This window comes from Tetrao urogallus (assembly GCF_951394365.1).
Source record: "Tetrao urogallus genome assembly, chromosome: 19".
NCBI lineage: Eukaryota > Metazoa > Chordata > Aves > Galliformes > Phasianidae > Tetrao > Tetrao urogallus.
In genome coordinates, this window is record NC_136832.1 from 5,919,099 (window position 1) to 5,942,964 (window position 23,866).

The 23,866-nt window shown below is 43.6% G+C and overlaps 1 protein-coding gene across 1 annotated transcript in view; it reads right to left on the minus strand.

The window, feature by feature from the left end:
* The window catches only part of FNBP1 (formin binding protein 1), a gene marked incomplete at both ends in the record, with an annotated part of 81,723 nt that overhangs the window by 28,313 nt on the left and 29,544 nt on the right, over positions 1–23,866 (minus strand). The window contains 4 exons of the mRNA XM_079544799.1: positions 9,413–9,517; positions 10,285–10,347; positions 19,414–19,561; positions 22,099–22,155. Coding sequence (XP_079400925.1) covers positions 9,413–9,517; positions 10,285–10,347; positions 19,414–19,561; positions 22,099–22,155 — 373 coding nt within the window. The remainder of the gene's footprint in view (positions 1–9,412; positions 9,518–10,284; positions 10,348–19,413; positions 19,562–22,098; positions 22,156–23,866) is intronic.

Sequence of the window (23,866 nt, forward strand, 5' to 3'; positions counted from 1 at the left end):
AGGAGCTTTAATTGCCCACCAGCTCCTGCAACAGAAGTATGTGTAACATTGACCTGCTGCAACGAAATCCCAAGGAGCCACAGCAATCATTGCTCTGCCCAAGTGCTCCGTATAATTCATTAAACCTTATCATCCACACACTCACATAAAGCTACATTAAACACAACAGAAAACAATACAGCCTTGTATTACAAACAAAAACACACCAGGAAAACAAAGTCAGGCACGGAAAGGCTGACAGATGTAAGAAGAGCCCCCCAGCTTCTTCCTCAAATCCCAGCTGCTGGAGATTCATTTGTGAGGACCAGTATCTTGGTCTATCTAAGAGCAACCCATTGTTTGAACTGACTTCTATGGAAGGCCCAGTCCCACTTACACAGCTCTCTTTATTTAAGTAGCACAACTCAGGGATTTGTCCCTTGACTCTATTGTTGAAACCAAAGAACAAGGACTTTGCTATTACATATTCCCAGGCAGCCCCAGCAAACATTCAGCCAGAGTTCTTCCTCACTGGTTGGGTCTGAGCAAAGTCACTCTGAGCGAAATGCATGCAGGAGGAGATGCTCTGTTTCCAAAACTATCTTAACTGGCCCCAAATAAGAGAAGGCAGGAGATGAATAAGTAAAATTGGGTACATTCCAAAACCACAGATTTTTGTATGAGAGCCCCAGTGACGTTTTGTTTCTGCTGGCCATTTAATGCATTTGGCAAGCTTCAAACAGCTTAAATACTTTTCCAATGAGGTATTTTGGTTCTTAAAATAAAAATATTTTTAAAAGTCTAGATTTTTTTTTTATTACTCCATTTGAGTATGTCATTTACTCTAACATCATCACTTCTAGTCATAAAATACAATAGTTAGCTCTAGATCTCTGTTTTATGCTGAAGCACGATGATAAAAAACGAGTTGATGACCTTAAGCTCCATATTCAGTGTAACAGATACAGCAGCCTGGAGCTGCAGAGTCACAGGAGCTATTTCAGGAGTCATTCACAGTTGAGCTTCACAGAAAAGTATGTTTTTGCTTTCTTCACCGCCTGTTTTTGCATGCATACAGCGTCAGAGATGCTTCTCAGGCATTAGAATTAACATTCAAATATCTACTTTGAGTGGCATTCTCAGGAGGAAAGGCTTTGGAATACCAGGCCTTGCTCTCAGGTAGGAGGATGACACTGTGACACAGCTTTCAGTTGGCTCACTTCTCTTAGTGGGGCTGGGATGATGGAGCAAGAGCTCAGCTTTCCAGCACCACACGTGAAGTCACTACCTCGACCAGACTGCCAGCTCACTCCTGATTATAGCAGAATTAGGGCTAGGGACTCATAATGCTAGGGGAAAAAAATCCCCTCTTGAAGAATAAATAAATAAATGAATAAACGAGGTCGCTTGTAGCAGCATGAAAAAGTAGAAAAGAAGCATATCCATTAAAAGGGTTTGGGGAGAGAAGAAAAGCAGCTTGCTTTTCTTTGTGAAAGGTGCTCAGATTCTGTGCACATTTGCTAAATTCACACCCTTTCCTCTCCCCCCCCGAGTGGACCTCTGTACCACCTTTCAGACCCAAATAAACACGTGCAGCCTATATGAGCACAACCTCCCTTCCACAGTCTATTTTTCCTCAAATTTTTCTCTGAACTCACATTGCAGCAGTGAAACCCAGAGGTCACAGATGCTAACACACACCTCATGAGGAGGAGCACTCCTAAGGATGAAGGACAGCCCAGCATCTGCAGCACCATTAACCTTGCAGCAAGCGTGCTGGTAAGCTTCAGGTTTCCACTGTCATGGCAATTCAGATTTAAACACAATCTTACCAAAGCAGTCTTTTCTATAACTAAGAAAAAACAATAAGTAAAGGAAGCATAGGAGAAATTTGAATCTATACATACACACACATACTTTCCTGTCTCCAAAACAAAAAAGAATGAAGGATATTTTGCTGATAACAATTTTGTGAGACGCATTCCTGAAACAGCAAGAGAGTCAATAGCCACACTGTCTTTTGGGTTTACGCAGACAAAAAAAATGCAGCTCCTCTAGGCTGCGATGGTGGGAGTGAGATGAATAACTGAAAAGGGCAGAATAAAGCTTTGGCTGCTATTAAGCTGATCCACACTGAGTGGCACAGTTCAGCTGCTCAGCTGCTGCTCTCTCCAGGTTGGCAGTTTCCAGTCAAAGCGCTGGGGCAGCTTCGCTTTCTTCTGCCCCCTCTTTTTCAAACACCAACAAACCCAGACAGCATGTGAGATGCATCTCCGCCAAGCCACTGTCTGCCAAAATCTGTCTTTGGGAAATCCAAGAGCAGACTGAAAACGCAAGCACAAAAAATCCACTCCTCTTCCACTGCCCAATCCCTTCAAAAATAAGTTAATGATAAAGGCAGACTTGAACAACTTGACCAATTTCAGGAATGCTCTCAATAGCTCACAGATTTCTCAGCTGCAGGCTCTGGCCGTCCCTGCCCAGCTCACACTGCTGCTCTGCTGTGAGCAGGCACCAGCACCACCAGTGGTAATGCTGGCAGCATTCATAGAAGCATTAATAACAGTGGGAATGCTGCCATAGGCTTGGACACAGGGCCAGGACTGCAGGCTTTGATTTACATAGCCTCCAAGTCAAGCTCCTTTGTTTACTATTTTACAATAACCAGTTTGGTCTCACTGAATTGACAAGCCTTGCTTTCCTGAAAGCAAGAAGGCAGAATGGGACATGCAAAATAACAGATGGGAAAGGACAAAGACAAGTCCCTACTTTCAATGTTAAAAGGAGTAGAGAAAAAAATCTGACAACTCATGGATCCCTGAAAACCTTTGGCTGAGTAAAGTATACAAATGAGCAAGGAGCTGATGTAATGGAAAACCTTCAATCAGCTCTCAGAACTGTTATCTTATGAGTTTGCAGGCCACCTAATTCTACCAGATGACAGCAGTGCAACTAATAAACACAGAATGGCCTGGGTTGCAAAGGCCCACGATGCTCATCTGGTTCCAACCCCCTGCTGTGTGCAGGTCACCAACCAGCAGCCCAGGCTGCCCAGAGCCACATCCAGCCTGGCCCTGAATGCCTGCAGGGATGGGGCATCCACAGCCTCCTTGGGCAGCCTGTTCCAGTGCCTCACCACCCTCTGCATGAAAAACTTCCTCCTGATATCCAACCTAAACCTCCCGTGTCTCAGCTTAAAACCATTCCCCTTGTCCTATCGTTGTCCACTCACATGAACAGTCAGAACCCCTCCTGGTTACATGCTCCCTTCAAATATTGGAAGGCCACCATGAGGTCTCCCTGGAGCTTTCTTTTCTCCAAGCTAAATAAGAGACACACTAAAGCACCAAACCACCACCAGAACTCTTAACGAAACAACAGAGCAAGCAGGCTGCACGAGGAGCTAGCTCTTAAATTGCACTGCTCTGCTGCACCATAGCAGCCCTGGAGAAATGCAGCCCCACGAGGATACCTCCAAATAAATAAATCAACCTCATTTGTTAGAAAGGAATTGTTTGCACAGTGGGTGAAAGGATATTTGGAACTGAGCAAGGAGAATGCAAGAGAAGCATCTGGAGCACTGGCTGACTGTTTAAATGATTCCTGGAGATCTGTTTAGTTCTAGTAACAAAAGCAATTATCTTCTGCAGTATATAAATGTAAGTATGGAATATAAATAGTGGAAATTATTTCAGGGCTGCATAATACATCTGTTAGATCATACTTTGCATACTGGGCATGGCTCTAGCCATCTCTCTCCAACAAAGATCTTACAAACACTGCCAATGCAGAAGGAATAGTTCAGGGCTGAAGAAAGCTACCAGATGAATTCAGTAGCCTTAGTGCCCAGCCTAATGGGTACAACACATGCACTTCAACTGAACAGCTTACAGACAATTAGCTAATTCTGAGGCGTGCTTCTTTTCCCCCCAGTTCTCCTACAAAGAAATCTGTCAAAATATTTTTTTTGATAGAATGAAGAATGAGTACAGAGCTTTCCAGCCACACAGCCTGAACTAATTGCCTTGCATTAGCTCAGAACGTTACTTATATTACACTCTCAATTCTAACTGCAGTTGATCCTTAATTCAAAGTTGTTCTTAACTCTCCCCTTCACAACCCTGCCTTGCTTGCTCCATTCAGCAATCCAACACCCAGTAGAGCTGCACTGTTATGAAACTGTCAGATTGCCACATAGGGCATTACTGCAGAAGAAGAGTACCTCAAAGAGGAAACAAATTCAGATGCATTTCCTTATCCTATACTAAAACTGACTGGTGCTTCTGTCCCTTGATCTCCTAACACCACATACAGTGTCTGAATGGGATTCAAAAGGATATTTAGCATGTTTTGCAGCTAATACTATGCAGTCATCAGCTCTTTATACCAGAAATCGAAGCTCATAAATAAGCCACAGTTCCAAAAGGGAAACAGCTGCTGCATCATCGCAGAGTGCTGCTGATGGCAGGTTGTAAACAAGGCTTACCCTACCAGAAATGCAAATACAGTGCTAAGGGACTCCCTCCACACTGCACTGCCGATTAGGATGATGCAGTTCAGAAGGGAGATCAGGGTCTGCATAAACCAGGGAGATCATGTTAGTGTCAATCTAATGGCTCTAAATCATGTTACCAAGAAAAGACTGCCCTTGAATTGCTCGGAATTTGGATCAGCTTCACAAGCAAAGATACAGGAGGGTTCAGTCAGTGCCACCAGTGGACAGAAAGGAAAGCAGCTGCCTAATGAGCATAATGAAATCTCATCACTGTGCTAAGAACACGAGTCTTATGCAGCATCCACCTCTCTCAACAAGAAATGCACAGACGAGGGCCCTCTGGAGCTGTGGGCAGGACTAAGCTGTGCTCACTGCACCCACATGTTTCACTCAGACACTGCTGCACTTCTGTGAATTCACAGCATGCAAAGCATGGAAGCAAAGCCTCTGGAATCATTTACTGCAGTAAGTAGAAGTATTCACCACACCAGCAACAGAAACACTGCAGGGTTTTTCCAACTCCTATCATCATCTTCCTGTGGCACTGCATTTCCCAATGTAGGTACCTCCAGCTGGTCAAGTGAGGGAAACCCCACTGCTGTAGGGTGGATTGCACAGCATGTCCTGATAGATAGGGCTAATTAAGCAGCCATGGTCTGCAGAAGGAGGGCACCCACCACCTCTGGCTGTGCTGCAGTTTACTGCCCAGTCTTCACTGAGCAAAACTTTGCAACAATTCAGCACAGAGCTGAAGAAGTTCGCTTCGGTTTGTCTGCAATGCTCCAATGATGCACGCTTCATCCTGCTCTGCTCTGTGACTAAGCATGCTGCAAATGATATTTGAAGGTTTGCACTGATGCTATCAGCGTCACAAGAAGAGATTTCTCTGGGGGCCCAGCTCAGTTCATTCTTCATTGTAAGGATGTGTAAATTCTTAATGAGGAGATTTGCGTCCTGCAGCGCAGCAGCCTGGCTGCTGGAAAAGCAGTTTAACACTTGACAGCAGAACTGCATTTGCAAAGGCAGGAAGATCAATTTATTCCAAGAATGTTTCAAAGTAGCAGTAGTTCTACATCTGTGTTTGGTAAGGCACTGCCAATGGTTCAGCTCATAACTTTCCAGTGCAGTATAAATGGACGTGTCTGCTATGGATAAGAGGGGCAACACAGGCAACATTGCATTTAGGACTGCCTGCGTTCAGCTGCAGTAAGCACGTAAGAAAACAAGCACTGAAGCTCTCTGGGTGCAGGTTTGAGACTTACTGAGTGGATCAAAAGCACGGCAAAATAAAAATCCCACCCCAAGCATTCAGCAATGTCAGGACCTTACTGAATTCTGAGAATTAAGGTCAAACTGGCTCTTCTAAGACTTTTACTGCCTTCTAGATCCACGAAACATTTATGTTAATATTAAAACCACTTAAAGCCTAACCCTCCTCACATACCAGGAACAAAGGACCCAAACCAAGCTGTTAGCAGCCTGTTCCTTGGCTGCTGTCCTGGGAACTCACATATACCTCATTTTCTGCTGCACACAGCTGAAGTTCTTCTCTAGCAGAATCATTACTTGGTCCTCAATATATAACTGTGCTCCTCTACAGCAAAGAGAGATTCTACCTGACACAGGGTAACTCAAACTCAACCTCAAGCTGCTGTCCTCCCCCCCCCAAGCTGCTGTGCAAATCAAGAGGCAGAAGCATCCCATCCCTTTGTATGGTTGGCCCCAACCACTTCCTGTCTAAAAACAGATTTTGAAAAATCTACTTTGAAAAACAAATCTTCAGAAATAACAGCTTTTTTGTTTTTGTTTTTGTTTTAATTTTATTTTTTATTGCAAGAACTCTGCAAAGGCACCGCTGGGTACCACATCATCCCATAAAGATGTCAGCTTTTTAGTGATTACAGCTCTAAAGAGAAGGAACGAACAATAGAGCACTTCCTTATAAGTACACTGACTCTGCGCTGGTGACAGAGACCATTTCCCCAAATGGTCAAAAAATTGAAGCAACTCCACTGCGGTTTTTTGAAAGAGAACTGTTTTAAAAGCACAAATCCCACTGCGAGCCAAGGGAAACCGAAGCTCACAGTGACACCTACAAGCCTTCCCAGGATTTCCATCAGCAGGTTACACCGTTTCCTTAGTTTATAGCAATATTTTCACAGTAGAGCTGTTTGCAACACAGCAACTCTGACTTTGCTGAACTGCACAGAGAAAACCTTTGTGCCAAACTGTACATTCACTCTTTAACATTCTCTCTCTGAATGCTGACAATGCAAACACAGGAAGGGGAACTCGAGGGCCATAACCCCCTCCTCTGATTTCATTGCTGCGCAAAGCCCGGGAGCATTGCTGACACCTGAACACAGCCCCTTGGCTCCACGTTACCAACACCAAAAAAGGAAACATCAGGAAGCAAAGCTGAACTCCAGCTCCCTTAGATCAACCGCAGCCCGGCTGGCAGCAGAGATGAAGGCAGCCATAGCAGACAACAGAGCAGCACAGATGGCACTGCGTGCTGCGTGTTGAACTGGAGCTGGTGGTTCCCCGGGAGCAGTTTGGGCTTGGGTGCCAGATGTTATTTTGCTGAATAGTCCCAGAGAAAGAAGCAGGGAAGTCTTCTCTGTTTGCTTTTCTATCATTAGTTCTGCATACATAACCCTAGCAAACTGTAATAGTGAGAGCTATCCCTTCAGCAAGGCCATGTTAAACGCTGGTAGCTGGCAGCACTACTGAGAGAATCGCTTCCTGCGGTTGTCGAAGGCTATTGCTATTTAAGGATGGACGGATGCAAGCAGGCGAGATCCTCATTCAGTGGAGCACTAAGTGCATGAGGGATCTGCGGCAACATTTTTCTGATCACATCTGTCATTGTGATCACTGCAGGATTTTAATTCCATTACTCGATAATGCACGACACAAAAAATAACTCTGGCGCCTGCTGATATTGGCAGGTACAAGCAAAAGCAGCCAAGGTGTCCATCTCGAGCCCAAGAAATGAGGACAACATATCCACTGCCTGAAGAGCACCTTGGTCAGCCAAAGCGAGCGGTGGTGGCTCTGAACACAGCCAGGCCGTCTGCTTTCCTGGCCAGATGGATTTTTGGGAGCAAGACCGCAGCAGCCAAGCTGTGAGGGGCAAGAGAAATCAGAACTGCTGCAATAGGAGGAGGGAAAAGTCATCATTGGAAACCAGCAGTTTCTGCATCTCCCTGGAGCGAGTCCCGCGCAGCCCTGGCAGCAGCTCCAGGGGAACAATATCTTATTTTCTGGGGGGCTTACGTAAGGCAGAGCCTGTCACGTGGGTGGAGAGCAGCAAAGAAAGGGCATTATTCACAGCCTGGCATGGATGAACCCAGTTTAACACATGCACTTGGAAAACACTGTTCTCTCTGTTCAGTAATATTATTTCACATTCCACTCGTTTTGATAACCTTTTCCTTCTCCATCTACTCCACGGACTGACTGGAAAGCCGACTAATGCCTTCTCCAGAGATCAGCCAACACACATCGCTGCTACAGGCTTTTTCTGCCTTTCAAGATGCTGCTGAGCATCATTTTGCAATAAGTGATTTACAAATACACGCTATAAAAACAACCAAAAACCAGAGAAATTTAGAAGGGAAGCCCCTCTGCTCTACTTTACAGGGAAAGAGCACCCTGTAAGGGTAAGGGCTGCTTCCTTGAATTTAACACACGACCTTTCACTCTGATGAGAAGAGGCTCGCATTAAAGGTAGAACTAAGGAGTTTCAGCCCCCTGCTTTCCCCCCTACAGTGGAAGTCATGTCTCTGTTCCTTTAACATGACCTCAGCTTAGAAAAAAATCTAGGGTAAGTCCTAATTTTATCTCTCAAATAATGTATTTTAGAATCACTTTATACAGTTAAGGCAGAGATGATCCTTCTCTGCCAGAAAAACCTGCATGTGGCCTTACATCTCTGAAAACCCCCTACACATGTCCATCCATAGAGTGCCCTGGCACATCCAGAAGGTGACAGATAATCAGATCTGAAGGGTGAGTTTTCAGCTAGCAGCCAAGCAGCAAATGACAAGAGCACGTAGCTGTTCGTTCCTTCTGACGTCCAGTAACATTGAGATTTCCTGAGCTTCTTCCTAATAGCAACCCTGATGCAAACTGCTGCACAACTTCCGTGATGCTCAGCATACTAGAAACTTTTTCAGATCCCAGGGGTGCATTTGATAGCTTCCTAAGGCTGAATTCACTGATAACAGAATGGAAGCAGAATTCTTGAGGAGCAAAATCCGCAATTTTTTTTTTTGCCTGTAGTTTAATTTCATTTCCCAAACTTGCAGCAAGACGTTTGGTACAAATAAATTTCAGCTTTCTTTTTAAAGAAAGAAACACGTCCAATATTCTATCTGGTATCTTGTGAACCAAACTTTTCTATGGAGACAAGACTAGCTTTATGCATCATATTCTGGTCTGCATTTCTGCACTGTTTGAGCAAATGTGCAACACCAAAGTGAAAAGGTGCCCTGTTGTAAATGAGGACCACAATCAACACTCCTGGTAGTACATCACTGCAGTCAGTGACACCAGGACATTTTGAAGTGCTGCTCAGCATGGAAAGAAGTTGGATTGTACCAGGATCACACAGCAATGACAAGCACTCATGTGCAGGGAGCACTCACATGCCTGACTGTTAAAAACTCTGGATTTTAACTAACACCCCATTTTGCATAAATGTATTCAGAGCCACCTCAGCTACGTTAAACCCTGATACCATCTTACTGAAGAAATTTGACTGCCTGCATTTATAATTTGTATGCAAATACAAGCAGCTGGGGAGACCTCCCTATTTTAATTAACCTACGGACTGAGGCATTAAGCCTCAGAAGGTTTATACTACCAGCAGGACTGAGGAATTAAACCCATCACAACAATTTTCACAGACAGTTTCTCTACCCTCTGGCTTACCTTCTCAACATCTGCTTTTGTAACATTGATATCAGCATCCATTTTCTCAAAATATTGCTGTGCTCGATCAGCTTCTTTGCAGTCACGTTCAAACCGCCTTTTACTCTGTAAGGAAAAACACAACTTCAAAATCCACTTAAAAGTCAAAAGCCAACCCCTAAAATATCTGCTGTAACAATTGAGGAGATTCTATGACTTGCTTGTTTATACTGGGACACATTTCCATGTTAAAAAAAAAAAAAAAAAATTTTTTGTTCCATGCTTCAGACTACTTCATTCCATATCATCTTCGTTCATAACATCTCTGCTATTTCAATATCTTTCCCTATTAGTGTTTCCTTCCAACACTTAAATCTCTCATTTTTATAATACACAACAAGGGAGTTTCTAAGCTGCATTCATTCACAAGCAGGGCTTCTAGCTACCAATGTCCCCTTTCCTTATCTTCTCCACCTACAGTTTCTCACCAGTTCATACTGAATGCTGAGGTCCAAACCAATGCATTTACTTCTGAGGAACAGGCATTTACTCAGGAGACGATAGCACTTGATTTATGCATGCAGGAGGAGCTATTCAGCTTATGGAGGAATATCTGAAAAGGATCCTCAGGGACGCTGCACCTTGAGTAACGCTCAGCACGCATTTCAAGTCAGACGCAACAAAATGCCACTTTAACACACAGACCCCGTGGAAAGCCAAAAGCACTCCAAACAAACTGCCATGCCTACCGTTGTATTTTAGACAGTGAAGTTTTAAAAGATCACATTTTCCAGCTTTTGTCCACCCTTTGTTTTCTAAATATGAACTCTGGAACACTGCAAAAACGGTATAAAAATGACTTGAGCATCACAGCTGAGGAAATTTCCACTTACAGCTTCAAGTTGTTTCCAGCAAGTTTCAATATGTTGTTGTGCCTTTCTGCCATCGTGGAAGTGCTGTTTAGAAAAAGAGAAAAGGAAGCATTTTCAACAACAAAGGACCAAATTGCCAATTATGTTCAAGGGCCTCCTCACTAGCAAGGAAGAACAGAATATAATTTTCCAGAATAAAACAAATTATTCTGACAGTTGTGTTCTGCAACCCTGGTAAATTGAGCAGGTGGATGATGACTATCTGATGTCTCAGCAGGCTGCAGATGTGTATTTGCATTTATTATAGTGGTTAGTTAGCTTAAATCCAATTAATCCTTTTAGCAATTCTACCTTGCATTATTCCCTGTATCTCATAATTACTGGTTTCTCACGCTATGAAATCTGAAGCGCTTTTAGGTGAATGTGATCCCTCTGGTTACTGACTGCACATTGACCCTACATCACAATTTCTCTCTGCATGGAATTTACCAAGATGCCCTTGATTAGCACATTCTAACAACTGCTATTGGCCCTGACTTCCACTCAGACTCAACAGTAAACCTTGCCTTCCTACTCCCTGAATATCTGCAAATCCAACTCCTGGTTTCTCTAGAGATATTCAATACCTTGGGTCCCCCAGCAACCATTCTCTCCCATACACCGTGTGCACACCATGGTGTTAGAGAAGCTCTGAAATATGAGTGACAAGGAACATATCCTGACATGCCCTTTAGAGCAAGGCTCATAATTATATTAATTACAGTCAGTTTAAATTGCAGTTCTTAGCCCTTACACAATGGTCTTCATCAGAGAACCTAATATGCCTCAGATACTCCTCCCTCTATCCCCCGCACGCCTCACCTGTCCTCAGGGTAAGCAATTTGTCAAAGATCACTGCATAAATCAATGACACAGTTGTAAATAGGGACCACGAATATGAGCGTAGCACCCAGCCAACTGTTACAACAGGCTGCTCTCCTTACAAAGCACCTTGCAAAATAAATAACAATCTAGAATAGCAAGAGAGATGACTGCCCACTCTGTTATTTACTAACAAGTAGGATTGCTTTACTCAAACACAGATGTGGTCTTACAGAGTAAACTTCAACAACAAAAGGTCCGACACTGCCAGTTAATCCCTGCAACAGGCACGCGTTGTCTGGCACGTGCAGAATCAGATGGTAAATGCATCTCAAGTAACACAATGTCAATGTGTCAGGTTAGAGAAACCCCTGTTCAGAACAGAAGCCTTCCACAAACCACTAAAGTCATCAAGTGCTTGCAGGCAGTCTCCTTCCAACTGGCCATGATGGACTTTGTGCACTTCCCACTGCAGCAGCAGGTTGTTCCCTCTGTCAGAGCAGCACATTTCTGGAATAAATCATTCTACAATGCCTCCCCAATGCCTTTCAGCCTCCACCAGACAAGCCAGCCCCAATGCATGAGAAGTAGAAAGCCACAGAACTGCAACTCTCTCACACCATGCCAATAGACTTCCACTGCCTTAAAATCGTAAGCCTCCATGTGCCTGCAAGAACAGACAAGCAGTGCACTGCCCCCCATCGTTAAGGAGCTGTGTGTAACTGTAAGATGAACATAGGGACACAACAGTTTTCACGTTCTGGATGGCGCCCACCTCCACACGACCATTCTTGAAGCAGAGGAGAGAGGCACAACGTCAGTGATGCTTTAACTGTGGGCACAGCAGCACTCAGATCAACCATCACAGTCCCACCTTCCGTGAGCAGCCAACGTGCAGCAGTGGGGCTGAGGGCAATGCAGACAAGAAGTGATTTCCAGCCCCGTTTGTCATCAGCTCTGATAATATGTGGGGAGTTCAAACCATGCTATGCTTCCCCAAAGCTCAGTCACTGCACTGTGACATTCAATCGCAAACACGACTGTGAAACTGCTGGGTGGTGGGGGAAGATTCCAAGCAGATTTCAGTTCCTTTTGTAGATTCCCATTTCCTGTAAATGCTGTTTGCGACCGTGGGCTGTATCTTCCTTACTAGGAGGATTTGAAATGTTCACAATTTCAGGCTTGCTTTTGTAATTAAGAGCTTAAGAAAACCATCCCAAGGAACAACTACAATTTAACGCCACCTTTTTAAACATTTACTGATAAGCATGGAACATGTGGAAATCCTGAGCAGCGAAGCAAAACAAACAACACTAACTTGGCTGCCTCCACACTGCACTTCCTGCCTGCCGCCTCCCTCGGCCCCTCCTTGCCTGCTTCCCTCTCCTCCACCTCTGACTTTGCTGGTCTGAAGGGACTGGATCACAGAACAGCCGTGCTGCCTGGAGCCCAGCACTGCCAATGAGCCTCTGGGAAGAGCACACCCCGTTACTGAACGGAACACAGCTGCATGCAAGGGCTGAAGGATGGACTTGAAATTAACAGCATATCAAGTAACAAAACTGCCTTCAGCTCCTATTTTTAAACTCCTTTGTTGTTAATCAGCAGTGTAATTCTCATTTTTGCAGGAGCCATCCGTCTTCTTTCCCCACTCCGTCTTAGGGAATTACCTAAAACTGGCCCAAGTGCATCCCAGCATAGCAGAGAGCAGGAGGGCTGCATGCTGTTCATATTCTGCTGCATTTTTGAGAAGTCCTTTTACAGGAATGGGCTATAAAGTGGGCATTTCTGAGGATTATTCAATAGAGCCCGTGTGCAGTGCCAGCCTGATGTACACAGGTGAACCACGTTCTGGAGGTTCCACTTGAACAGTCTGTTTGTTTTCCTAAGTTCAACTGTTACCTAACTCTATTCATAACTTGCAGTTCTTGCTGACACCCATACATCCTTGTTGGGGGAAGAGAGCTGCACACGATGAAAAACGTACCAAGCCCAGCACTTCTGCTTTTGCAAATCATTTATGCTCAAGGGATCATTTCTGCATCCCAAAAAATCACTTTTAGATACAGTGACAGCACTGATGCCCTTTCAGCTACCTGCCTTTTTGTCACTGTCCCAATTTTATGGTTAAAAAAGCCTGAGACTGTGGTGCAGTGATGTGCTCAGAGTCATACAGGAAGCATGCAGCTTCCTCAAACCCCTCACTATCTTCAACTTCCGCAATCCCATTTCCTTTTACATACTTTAAAATCTTCTGATGCAGCAAATGCCCTTTCAGCTGTTTGGGCTTCTTCTTATTTTTTAATTTAGTAAAAATAAAGATCATTTCCTTCTTTATACGGTTTCAAGGTGCACGATTTAAGATTCTTTTTTTTTCTTTCCTAATCAAATGCAATAATAATTGGTTTATTCTACATATGGTGATTGAGCAAACAGGAACTCAACAAATGATTCAGCAAATGGTATGGGAAACTGCCATCCCAGTCAGTCATGCACATTACAGTAATCAATTTAGAATAGTTGATATAATACAGACTTCTTTCCTCCTCCAAATTGAGCAGCCAAACTGATACACCCTAATCAGGCTTTCCATTTAAAGCCTTTCAGATCACAAGCGAGATACCAAGCTCATGAATCACACTCCAAGCAGCCACTCAGACATTTCCAACAGTGGCGCTGGTTGTTTAAGTGCTGTGGTTTTCTCCAGGCTCCTTTCTACATTGACAGCGTTGGAAATGCACGTGAAAAAGCAGTTCTGGATGAAAAAAATTAAACATCTGTGAGGCAGGTTTAATAAAATCAGTGGTACAACAGGTTACAAAACCTGCACAGAAGAAAATCAAGGAGTGTAACAAGGAGAAGGCTCTAAAACCTTCACTCGCACAGAGAGCTGCAAGCACGTCAACTGCTAATAAAATACCACAGTGAAAGGTTTGTTTTTGATAGTGTTCATTACTTTATCTCCCCAAACCACCTTTTAATCTACACTTACGAGACTGACGCTAGCAATCACCATGCCAGCTTTGAGATTTTCCTGACAACTACTTTATCCAAGTATGAGACCTACTAAATAGCTTAAAACACAGCAGCAAAGCCCAAGCCACGCTGGCTGTGTCACCACAGCTGTCCTTTTTCCTTATGCACTGAAGCACAATGTCCTCAGGATGCTCAGCGTGCTCTGAGCAATGGCCACTCACGTGCCTGCATCCATGACTAGGGAACTCTAAAGGATCCCAGCTGAAGGAACGTTTTGCTGCAGTAAAGGATGAGCAGGAAATCCAGGCAACAACCAACTGTATGCCAAGCATTTCATTTCCAAACCAAGCCACACCAGTCAGAGCGCTCTCCTTGTCGCCGTGCTGCATTTGTAACAGCTGTGGAGAAATCCCGGCTGCTGCGCAATCAGGACAAAACTCCCATTGACTTTTGCTAGGCTCAGATTTCATCCACGCTGATGAAAGCCCTGGGAGCAGCTAGAGAGTCACCTACAATAGAACGCCTGTTACTGCCAACACCACTGTAAGAAGGAGCAGGGGGAGATGATTGCCAAGTTTTCTTGGTACCCAGAAGGGCCGATAGAGCCGCAGACTCACGGAGCAGACAAGAAAAGCATGGTAGAAGATGACTTATCTTTGAGAGACCCTTTGAGAGCGTTCCAAGAAAAGCAAGATGTACTGAGAAGCATCTTACACAGAACCACGCAATGCAGTGATTTTGCTGAGGAGCTCCTGGGCAGTGTTAAATGAAAGGACTGCCTCAGCCACTCAGAACACCAGCATGACAGCAGGGCTGATGGTGCTGGACCAAAACCCAACCACAGGGAATAACTGACTTATGAAAGGCTTAAAAAAATATATTTAAAAATTTAAGCCTTGCTTTTCTTAGGGAAGTAAACAGCAGTTGACTGCACGGTCAGATTTAAGACCTGCACATTAGCATCTGTTTGTGTTATAAAAATAAAGAGGAGAAAAATATATATATTATACACAATACAGTCAGAAAAACTGTTCTAGTTCGTTTGTACGCAGAGCACGCTGTTCATCTGACCACAACCTGTTCAAGATCTGAAGAGATATGATACAGTACAAGGCCATTTCATTTTCCCTTCAGTTTTCCCACACTCAAAGCAGACTACATGTGCAGAAACCAGTTACCTTTGACTTTTTGTAACAGGCATCCTCAGCTCATAAGAATGGACAATATGAAGTCAGTCCTACCAATGTAGTGCTTCCTGATCTCTATCAAACTATCTTCGCTTTTGTCACAAACGATACTTAAAATAATGACCAGTGACAAAAGCATTGATAGAGACGGAAGTCAGAGAACATTATTTTTTCCTCCATTTTCCCAGCTTAATTCGCAGAAAACCTTGACAAATGCTTTTCCTTTCCTGACAGCAAAGATAGGAAACAGCCTCTTGAGATTTAGTTGTTCCCAAGAATAACAACATGGTCTTGAGGTCCTGCCATTCTCGTTGCTGATAACATAGTATAAGAGTCCTGTGAGCGGTGACATGACACACACACCTAGCTTTGCACGTTCATCACAGTTTCTTCTTAGTATTGTGACACTGCCTCCTTCACCTGCACAGTCTTCAGAGTGAAGATTATTCACCACAACATGTAACTCTGCTGAAACAAGTCTGAATCTAAGCAAAGCTGATGTTAATTCAGTTGTCTCCTGGAGTGGTGCATGCCAGTGAGACACAGACGACCAAGACTTCTGTTTCTCAGGCTCTAAAGACTACATTAGCTGCACCAGACAAACAGAACGAGCTGATCGTGCCTGCCTGAAAATGTGAACAGGGCCAATAAGGAGCATAAAGCTAGAAGACACCAACAATAATGTCTATAGTAACTTGCAGGTTTGTGGTCCATTCTCACACCCTTGCCCTTGCTGGGGTCACACTGCAAAGCTGGGTACCTTCTCAGAATCTCCCACAGTGTCCAAAGTTTTCTTTCTGGTCATCAACAGGTCCTGCAAGATTCTACCTGGCAACATAACTTACTATTTGTTCCTGATTTAGATATCCTATTTAAATTAAATACTTCTACCCCCATTCTTTTGGACCATAAACTGTAGGTGGTAACAGAACAAAAGCTGAGGAAAGCTCAATTTGAATGCAGTCAATCCAAAGTTTGAAGCATGGCAAAGCACTTCCTTTCAACACATCTCCTCATCCTACAGACTTTGTCTATTGAGTTTGTGATTTCTGGAAGACAGCAACATTTCTCTGTACCTCTGCAGCACAAAATGCAGCTGTGCTCCAAATAAAGGCCTAAAGCACATCCATAGCTCAGTTTGGAAAATCCATTGTGCACATGACAGGGCTGTATTCTGCCATCCTGTTTCATGCTTGCACAGTGCAACACTCCATGAGAAATCCTGCTGAAAACCACAGGACTATTAGCAGAACAGGGCACTATTCAGAATGAACGAATGCTGCAGAATTCCTCCAATTATTTACTTTTCATCAACACCTGAGAGTCTACAAGAAACAGAAAGCTCTCTGACACGTACACCCCCAGGATGAATGCACACAGGGAGGGTGCATATGCTCCACTATGAAGAACCAGACCGTTTTTGCCCCTGCAGTATCCATAAGGATGCATTCATTCCCTGCTCTGCTTCTATCCCGACACAAAATGGAACGTATTGACACCGGGTAAATTCTCCCCAACCACAGGGTCCCAGTGCTGCACCAGTTCAGTCTGCAGCAGACCTGCTGGCTTGCACTTTACTTTCAGGCTCAATTGCACGGAGCCAGCCGATGCCTGAGGGGAGGTGGAGGTGAAAGCAGAAGCAGTAACAAGAGGGATACTTCATGACTCCCAAAGACATTTTTAGCAAAGTTGATGTGAGAGCAGCTGCTGCCAGACAGGACTGGGTCAGACCCAGTGAGCAGAGTTCTGAAATCATCCAGAAATGAATGTATGTGTTTCTATCCAGAGACATCACAGCATCGAGGGTCTTTCTTAACCAGGGTTGAGAAAATACCTAGATTCTCTTGAGAAGCCTGGAACTGACGTTCTAGCTTGAAAACAGGCAATAAGATCCTTGCTGAAGACAACACAATAGCTTGTGTTGTCTAAGAGCAAGAGATTCCAGAAAGAAGTGAAAGTGAGGAACTGTACTGTAAGAGTTTCACTTCACTGGAGAGCAGGGAAGAACTGAAACAGTGCAGGGAGTTCTCCATCTTACGTACAGGCAATGTAGGTAAAGAGGAGGCAGAGTGGATGGTTAACTCCAGAGACTGCAGGGACAAAACACAGCCTGAGGCAGGGCTAACATCAGAGGGGCTATCCTATGGAAGAAGGATGCACAGCAAAATAAAACTGAACTGACATTGATATTTTTTTTCTTTTAAACAGGTATTTGGACACGTGAATACTCAATCCAAATGATACGAGACTCAAGAAGAATACGAGTCTTCCAACTCCTCTCTGTGGTCCTACCCTCAGGAAGGATCACCTTTTACTCACAGCAGCTTCTACATAACAGCTGATTACGTATCAAACAGCGAGCATGAGAGCTCTGCCAGCAACGTTTCTAGAAACTCCAAGCTATCCATCAATTCATATCTCACGAGGTTTTGCCAGAGCATCAGACCTGTGATATTTCCACAACAATCGCCGTGCAGATCCGAGTGTGATTGATGCATTTGTGTTTTATGATATGAAATATGCCTGAAGGGAGAAGCAATTTCCTTTTCAACACCGTTTGCTCGCAAACGATAAGTCCAAAGGAATCAGACAAGGATTCGTAATTCACGCAGTTTATATTCATGTGACAAGAACAAAACAAGCCACCATGACTGACAGCTGCCTTCTGCTAAAAGCTGACTTATCACCAGCAGGTAAACAGACCACCAGATCCTTTTTGCTGCTCCTATGGTGCATTGCTGGACTGGTATTAAAATAATTTGCTGTCATTCATGCTGTGAGCCAAACTTACAATAAAGCTCTACAAATAAAACAAACAAGCAATACAGTTAGTGCTTGCATTCTTTACAAGGTACCAAGCCCCTCATAATTCCATTTAAAACATCTATTAGGTATCCCAATCACTTTATAAATCCTTGTAATTTCAAAATCAGGTTACAAAATCAGAACTGACAGGCAAACCCCACACAGATGGTTTTCACTTTCATGGCTTTGCATACTGTACAGAATTCACCCAGAACAAAAGGTCATAGAAATGGCTGAGGTCACTCTCCGATCCCAGCTATATGCAAAACACACCTCCATGCTGCTGGCCAAATGTGCCCCTGAAAGACCACCACCATTCTGCAAATGAAAGATGTGTCCACATTCCATTGCAGACTTATTCTCATACTAAACTTGGGAAAACATGGACATTTTCACACTCGAGTCTTGCAAAGCACTTCAATGTACTCTTAATGCTTACTGGGGCTATTTATAAATGCTTATGTTTTTGCTGGACCAGCAAGGGTACTTTTCACTTTGCAATAGTTTGGCTGTATGGAAATGAGGGGTTGTATGGAAATGAGAGATGTTGTCTGATGCTCCCTCGCCTGCTGAACTTTGCTTAGCTATTTTATGTTTGGTTTACAAGTATTTTTAACAATAATGCTTACCAACAGCATTTTGTGCCCACTGATAGGAGTTCAAGGCAGGGGAAAAAAAAGCCATCACATCTCAACTAAATGCCTTTCAGAGTTGGTGACATGCAAATTCATCAGCTTTAAACGTTCGTGGTGGCAGGCACACAGGCTCATAAACCACTGTTTAAAATAAAGTACTAACAAACTCCTCATTTTAGCAGTCTTGAAAGTGACAGGTTGAAAGAAAAAGATTCCTCAGTATCACCAAAACAAAGCAGACCCCGTAGTTCTTAAAAACAGAAATCTAATGGGAAAGTTTGGTTGATCAGATCTGGTTGAGAAGCAAGAAAACATGAATCAACTTCCTATTAATTGTCTCCATCGGTTTAGTAATACAGCTTCTCTGTTTATTTCATGCTTCACGTGGTGCTGCTGGACTCTCCCCTACACAAGCTTTTGGCTAGCAGAGCCTTAAGCACAGATGGGTCTCTGACCTTATTTAGCAGGCATCTCCTGAAGGCGTAGCTGTCTGCTTTTATAACATATAATTCAAAAGGTTCAGCGATTTGGCCAGGGCTCGTAACCCACTTTTTTAATGCCTGGTTCATTAACGAAGCTCGTGTTTATTAACTGCAGATTAATTTTGCTTAACATTGAACTCCGCTGCCACTAATTATCTGTCTTACGTAGCAAGCAGTTGTGAATAATAAAAAACATTCCATTACCGATTTCCTCTCTTGTTTCAGCTCCTGCACATAGCGAGTTAACTCTCCAATGATAAGAGAGGTCATGTTCTCTGAAATGACCTCATGCTGTCCGGCATAGTCATTCATTTCATTTAAAGTGGCTAGGAAGGCTCTAGTTGATGTGTACCTGCAGAGGACAAAAATGCATTTTGCTTTTAGTCCCTTTCTTTCCAGAAATACACACTGAAAAGGGAGGTTGAATCCTTCTTAAACATCTACAATTGCTGCATGAGACTAAATACGGATTAGCACAGTTTCACATGAAAGAGTTTTTCAGAAGAAAGCCTACCCCAAACACTGACAGTTGTCTGATAAATTAATCTTGATTTAGACAGTTTGACATCAGCTCTTAAAATACAGCACTTTCAGAGTGCCAGATGTTTTATCAGCACAACTCTGGGACTTCACTGCACTCATCTTTACTCACCATTTTCCAGTTACACTCTTTCAAGCCCAGCACTCCACGGCACAGAGTCACCAATGTACCCTGCCTGGCAAAATCCAACCTAAACCACCAGCTTTTGGCAGCACAGTGCAGAAAAGACAACTTTCCCAAGTGCCAACTGGATGTAGATTAGCTATAATTTACAAACTTTTCAGAAAGATTAGGGTTCACTCACCACGTGTTCACCATAAACCCATACATTTTACATTTAAACCTCCCATTGCAAGGTTTATTTTTTCATGTTAGATAATCCCCAGTACAACATTTCATCTGTTTTTTAAAGGGAGAAATGAACATCTGTGCACACAGTTTCAAAAACAGCACATTATGTCACTGGCCCATTCAGCAGTGAGCCAACAGAGCTGCATTTAAATTCCTCTGCTTGTGCTGGTCAGCTGGAAGACAGCTGCTCTGAAGCACTGCACTTGTACACATTAGCAAAACTATTAATATTAATAGTAGTCACCTGCAATAAAAACATCTTTAGGTGAAGATCCAAAGAAAAAGGGGAGAGGTTTAGAGGACAAAGAGGAATGGTGACAGGGGTGAAAGGCATCAAAGAAAAAACAGGAAAAAGATAGTTAAGAAAAGAGACCCAAACCGATGTAAGCAGCTCCATTCACAGCCAAGCTGCGGGGCCTCAAGAGACACCCAGTTGCAAAAGGTAGGGGATCAAAGACAGAACTGCAGACTGGCAATAAGCTTGAAAACAGGATTTTTGACTATCTGAATGCAGCATCCAAGGCAGCCAAAGGCCACATGACAAACCCCCAGATGTTATTTAGAGACACAGGGGAAGCCTGCTGAGGTGAACACCCCCTTTAAAAGGTCAAAGGAGACACAGAATCTTCTGTGTCACATCACGTGAGCCATTTAGCTGCACTGGCCTTTTACAGCAGATGAGGATGTGTTAAAAAAGCAACCAACCACAAAACCTAGTAGTAAACTCAAAATTATTGAGTGAATGGTATCAAAATACCACTTATGGTATAGCTATCCAAAGGGACATTTCTTCCTAATGCCAAGTACAAATAAAAACAGCCATTGTGCTGGTAATACGAGCTTCCTTGTGTAAATATCAGTGTTTTGGGAAACAATAGCATCAATAACTGATTCCCACACAACGTGACTAAAAATGAATCAAAAGCAAAATGAAAAGGTCGTTGTGTTGGTTAATGTGAATGACTCGAGTAGCTGTACACAGCAGGGGGGAAGGGGTCCTGACCCCAAAATCTAAGTTAGTATAACCAAAGAGTTGGACTGGAGTCCAAACTCACGTGAAATGCTTCAGATTTCAAGGTCAAGGGTTCAAGTCTGCTGCTAGACTCTAAGAAAGCAGATCAGCCTCCTGCAGTAAAGTGCAGGGTCAGAATGTTCTGCGGTGCCTTCATTCAGAGCTGATGAATTACAAAACACTGAAGTGGAGTAATTTTAGAAAAAGTCAGAGTGCTCTAAGGAAAAGGTTTCAACTCTGACACGTAGCCCATCCATTGCAAAGCTTCTCTTCTAGAAAGTTCCCTTTACAGAATAACTTTGATCAAGGGAAGGAATGTTTTTCATGGCACGGTTTACTATCATCCATATGCATTTCCAGTGTCACAGAGCAAAGGAGCTGTGCTTTGACCCTGCAGTTGCTGTCTGCAAATGCTACGTCAGTCCCCGGCCACCAGGGAGACACAATCTGAACCTAAATCAGAAGCAGGTAGATGGGTGATGCAGCATCCTTCAGTGGCTGCCAGTCATGTGTTCCTCCATTCCGGGACGCTGCCTGTACAAACTGCATCTCCTACCCTTCAAGAGCCACCGACTTCTCCTGTGGTGTTATGATCCTTTAAGTAATATACTAATCTGCCTTGTCAGACTTTTGAGTAATTTAATACTTGCACAGGCTGCCCAAGTTTCATGCTAAAATTAACAGTGGCTTCTTTTGCTGCTGGAGCTAATCAGAATTTGGTCATCCACTTCAAAGAGCCAGGATTGAATAGTCTGCCTTGAAGACTTTAAGGTACATAGAAAAAAAAAAATAAAAGACAGTACCCAGAACATTTAAAGGGAATTGAACAGTTACTGGGCAAACCCAAACTTGCTTAAAACTCCATTCCTCAATAGCAGGAACAACCTGTGTTGCACTGCTTGATTAGGCAAATCCCAGCAGGTGACAGAGCCTTCTCCCCTTTCCTCTATCATGCACGCTCACTAGCAGTACCTCGTGAACTCACCTGTACTCTTCCTCTTCTTTGGAGTTCTTTTTGGGTTGATATTTCTTTGAAAGATTCCTAAAATCAAAAACAAATACAATTAAAAATCCCCTTCAAACTAAGCAGATAGTTCTTGCACGCACACACAAACACTGCAGCTTTGGTTTGCATTCACCAGCTATCTGCCCTGTCAGAAGCGTGGCTGCATTGCAGCAGCACCTGAGGGCCCATCCGTATCTGTGCTTCAGTTTGCATAACTTCAACACGTTCTGGACCTGAGAAATTCATAAACTCAAGTCATGAGGTCAATGCACCCGAGCTCCAGCTCTGCTGAAGCACAAGTCCCGTTCTCTTTACAGTCCTCTCCTGATCCTCAGACAAGGTTAAGAAGTGCACCCAGCAGAAGGTGCCATTCCAGACCCAAAGCAGCCAGCTCAGCACGGTGCCATTTCCTGCAGGTGACCTTCGTGACAAAGCAAGTCTGCTCATCTCCTGCAGGATGCTTCCAAGGAAGAGAAGCAATCTTAGTAAAGCTGTGAGAAGCTGCACCAGGATCATTTTGTGATCATTAAGTCATGCTGGCAGAAATATGAAATCCGATTATCCCAATTAGCAGAGATGACTGCATCTCATCACTACATATCCAACTAATGACTCCATTTTAAAATACTGATATGCTTTTCCAGTGATTGTATCTTGAATAAAGAAGTTGAACATCACTCGGTTAGCACATCTACCTTACAACATAGCTTTCATTTTCCTAGAAGTTAAATGTGAACTCCCAGTCAGCAGCAAATCTAGGCTTTAAAGGATGTGCACTGTCTGCCCATCAACTGTCTGCCCATCACTCAGCACCCCTTGCTGATGCTTAAAGCTCAGAATTACAAGGCATAGACTATAGCAAATGTAACTCCACACGTTTTAAACCATGCAAACCTGAGAGCTGACAAATGTTACCCAGCAGACCTTTTTAGAGCTGCAGCACTGGGATCTCTTGCACTCTAAACTCAGCCTTAGCCCTTTCTGCCTTCCTGCAGCCTGTTACCTCTCAGTGAAATAGGAACCATTTGTTTTAACCTCACAAGTTGTTTTTACTGATTCCAAATGACACCCAAGTGGGACTGATGGAATCATTTTCAGAGGGACTAAGAAATGTCACTGGCCTGTATATGGCAAACTCTTTGGAGAGCTCCCAGAATGCATCTCAGTGAAAAGCAAAACAAAACACACCACTGCTAACCCTGCTTTTTCGGGGATGTAACCCAGTCCCCATTGCATGCTGTTTTTACTGCTTCACTGGGAAACAGGAGGTCCTCTTCCCTCACATTTCTTACTCATGTTTTTTTCCCCTATGGAATTAAGCAGCATCTGCCCAAACAGAGCAATAGCCAGAAAGCTGTCAGACTTGCACACACACGTGTTCCTCCAAACATAAGTGCTCCTCCTGGGAGGCCCCCAAGTGAGTATCTCCATTCCAGCCTGCGCCTTCTCTGAGAAGGCGATGCTCTGCAACAAGGAGCTTTTCTCTAGTTCTGTGTGCAGCAGTTTCAATTAAATATCAGCACAGCAAGCATTGTGCAAATTGTTCTGTGAGGTCACAGTAAGTCTTACAAATACTGTATGCAGCACAGAAAGGCTTCCATAAATCTGCTTAAAGAGGAAAGTGAAAAACAAGGAAACACATTGAAGACTGCACGATAAGGTATTTTCACACATACAAAATGCATGCCTCCCTTCATTCAGTACTGTGCCACCCAGTAAATCCTGACATACAAACTATTGTCTTCTG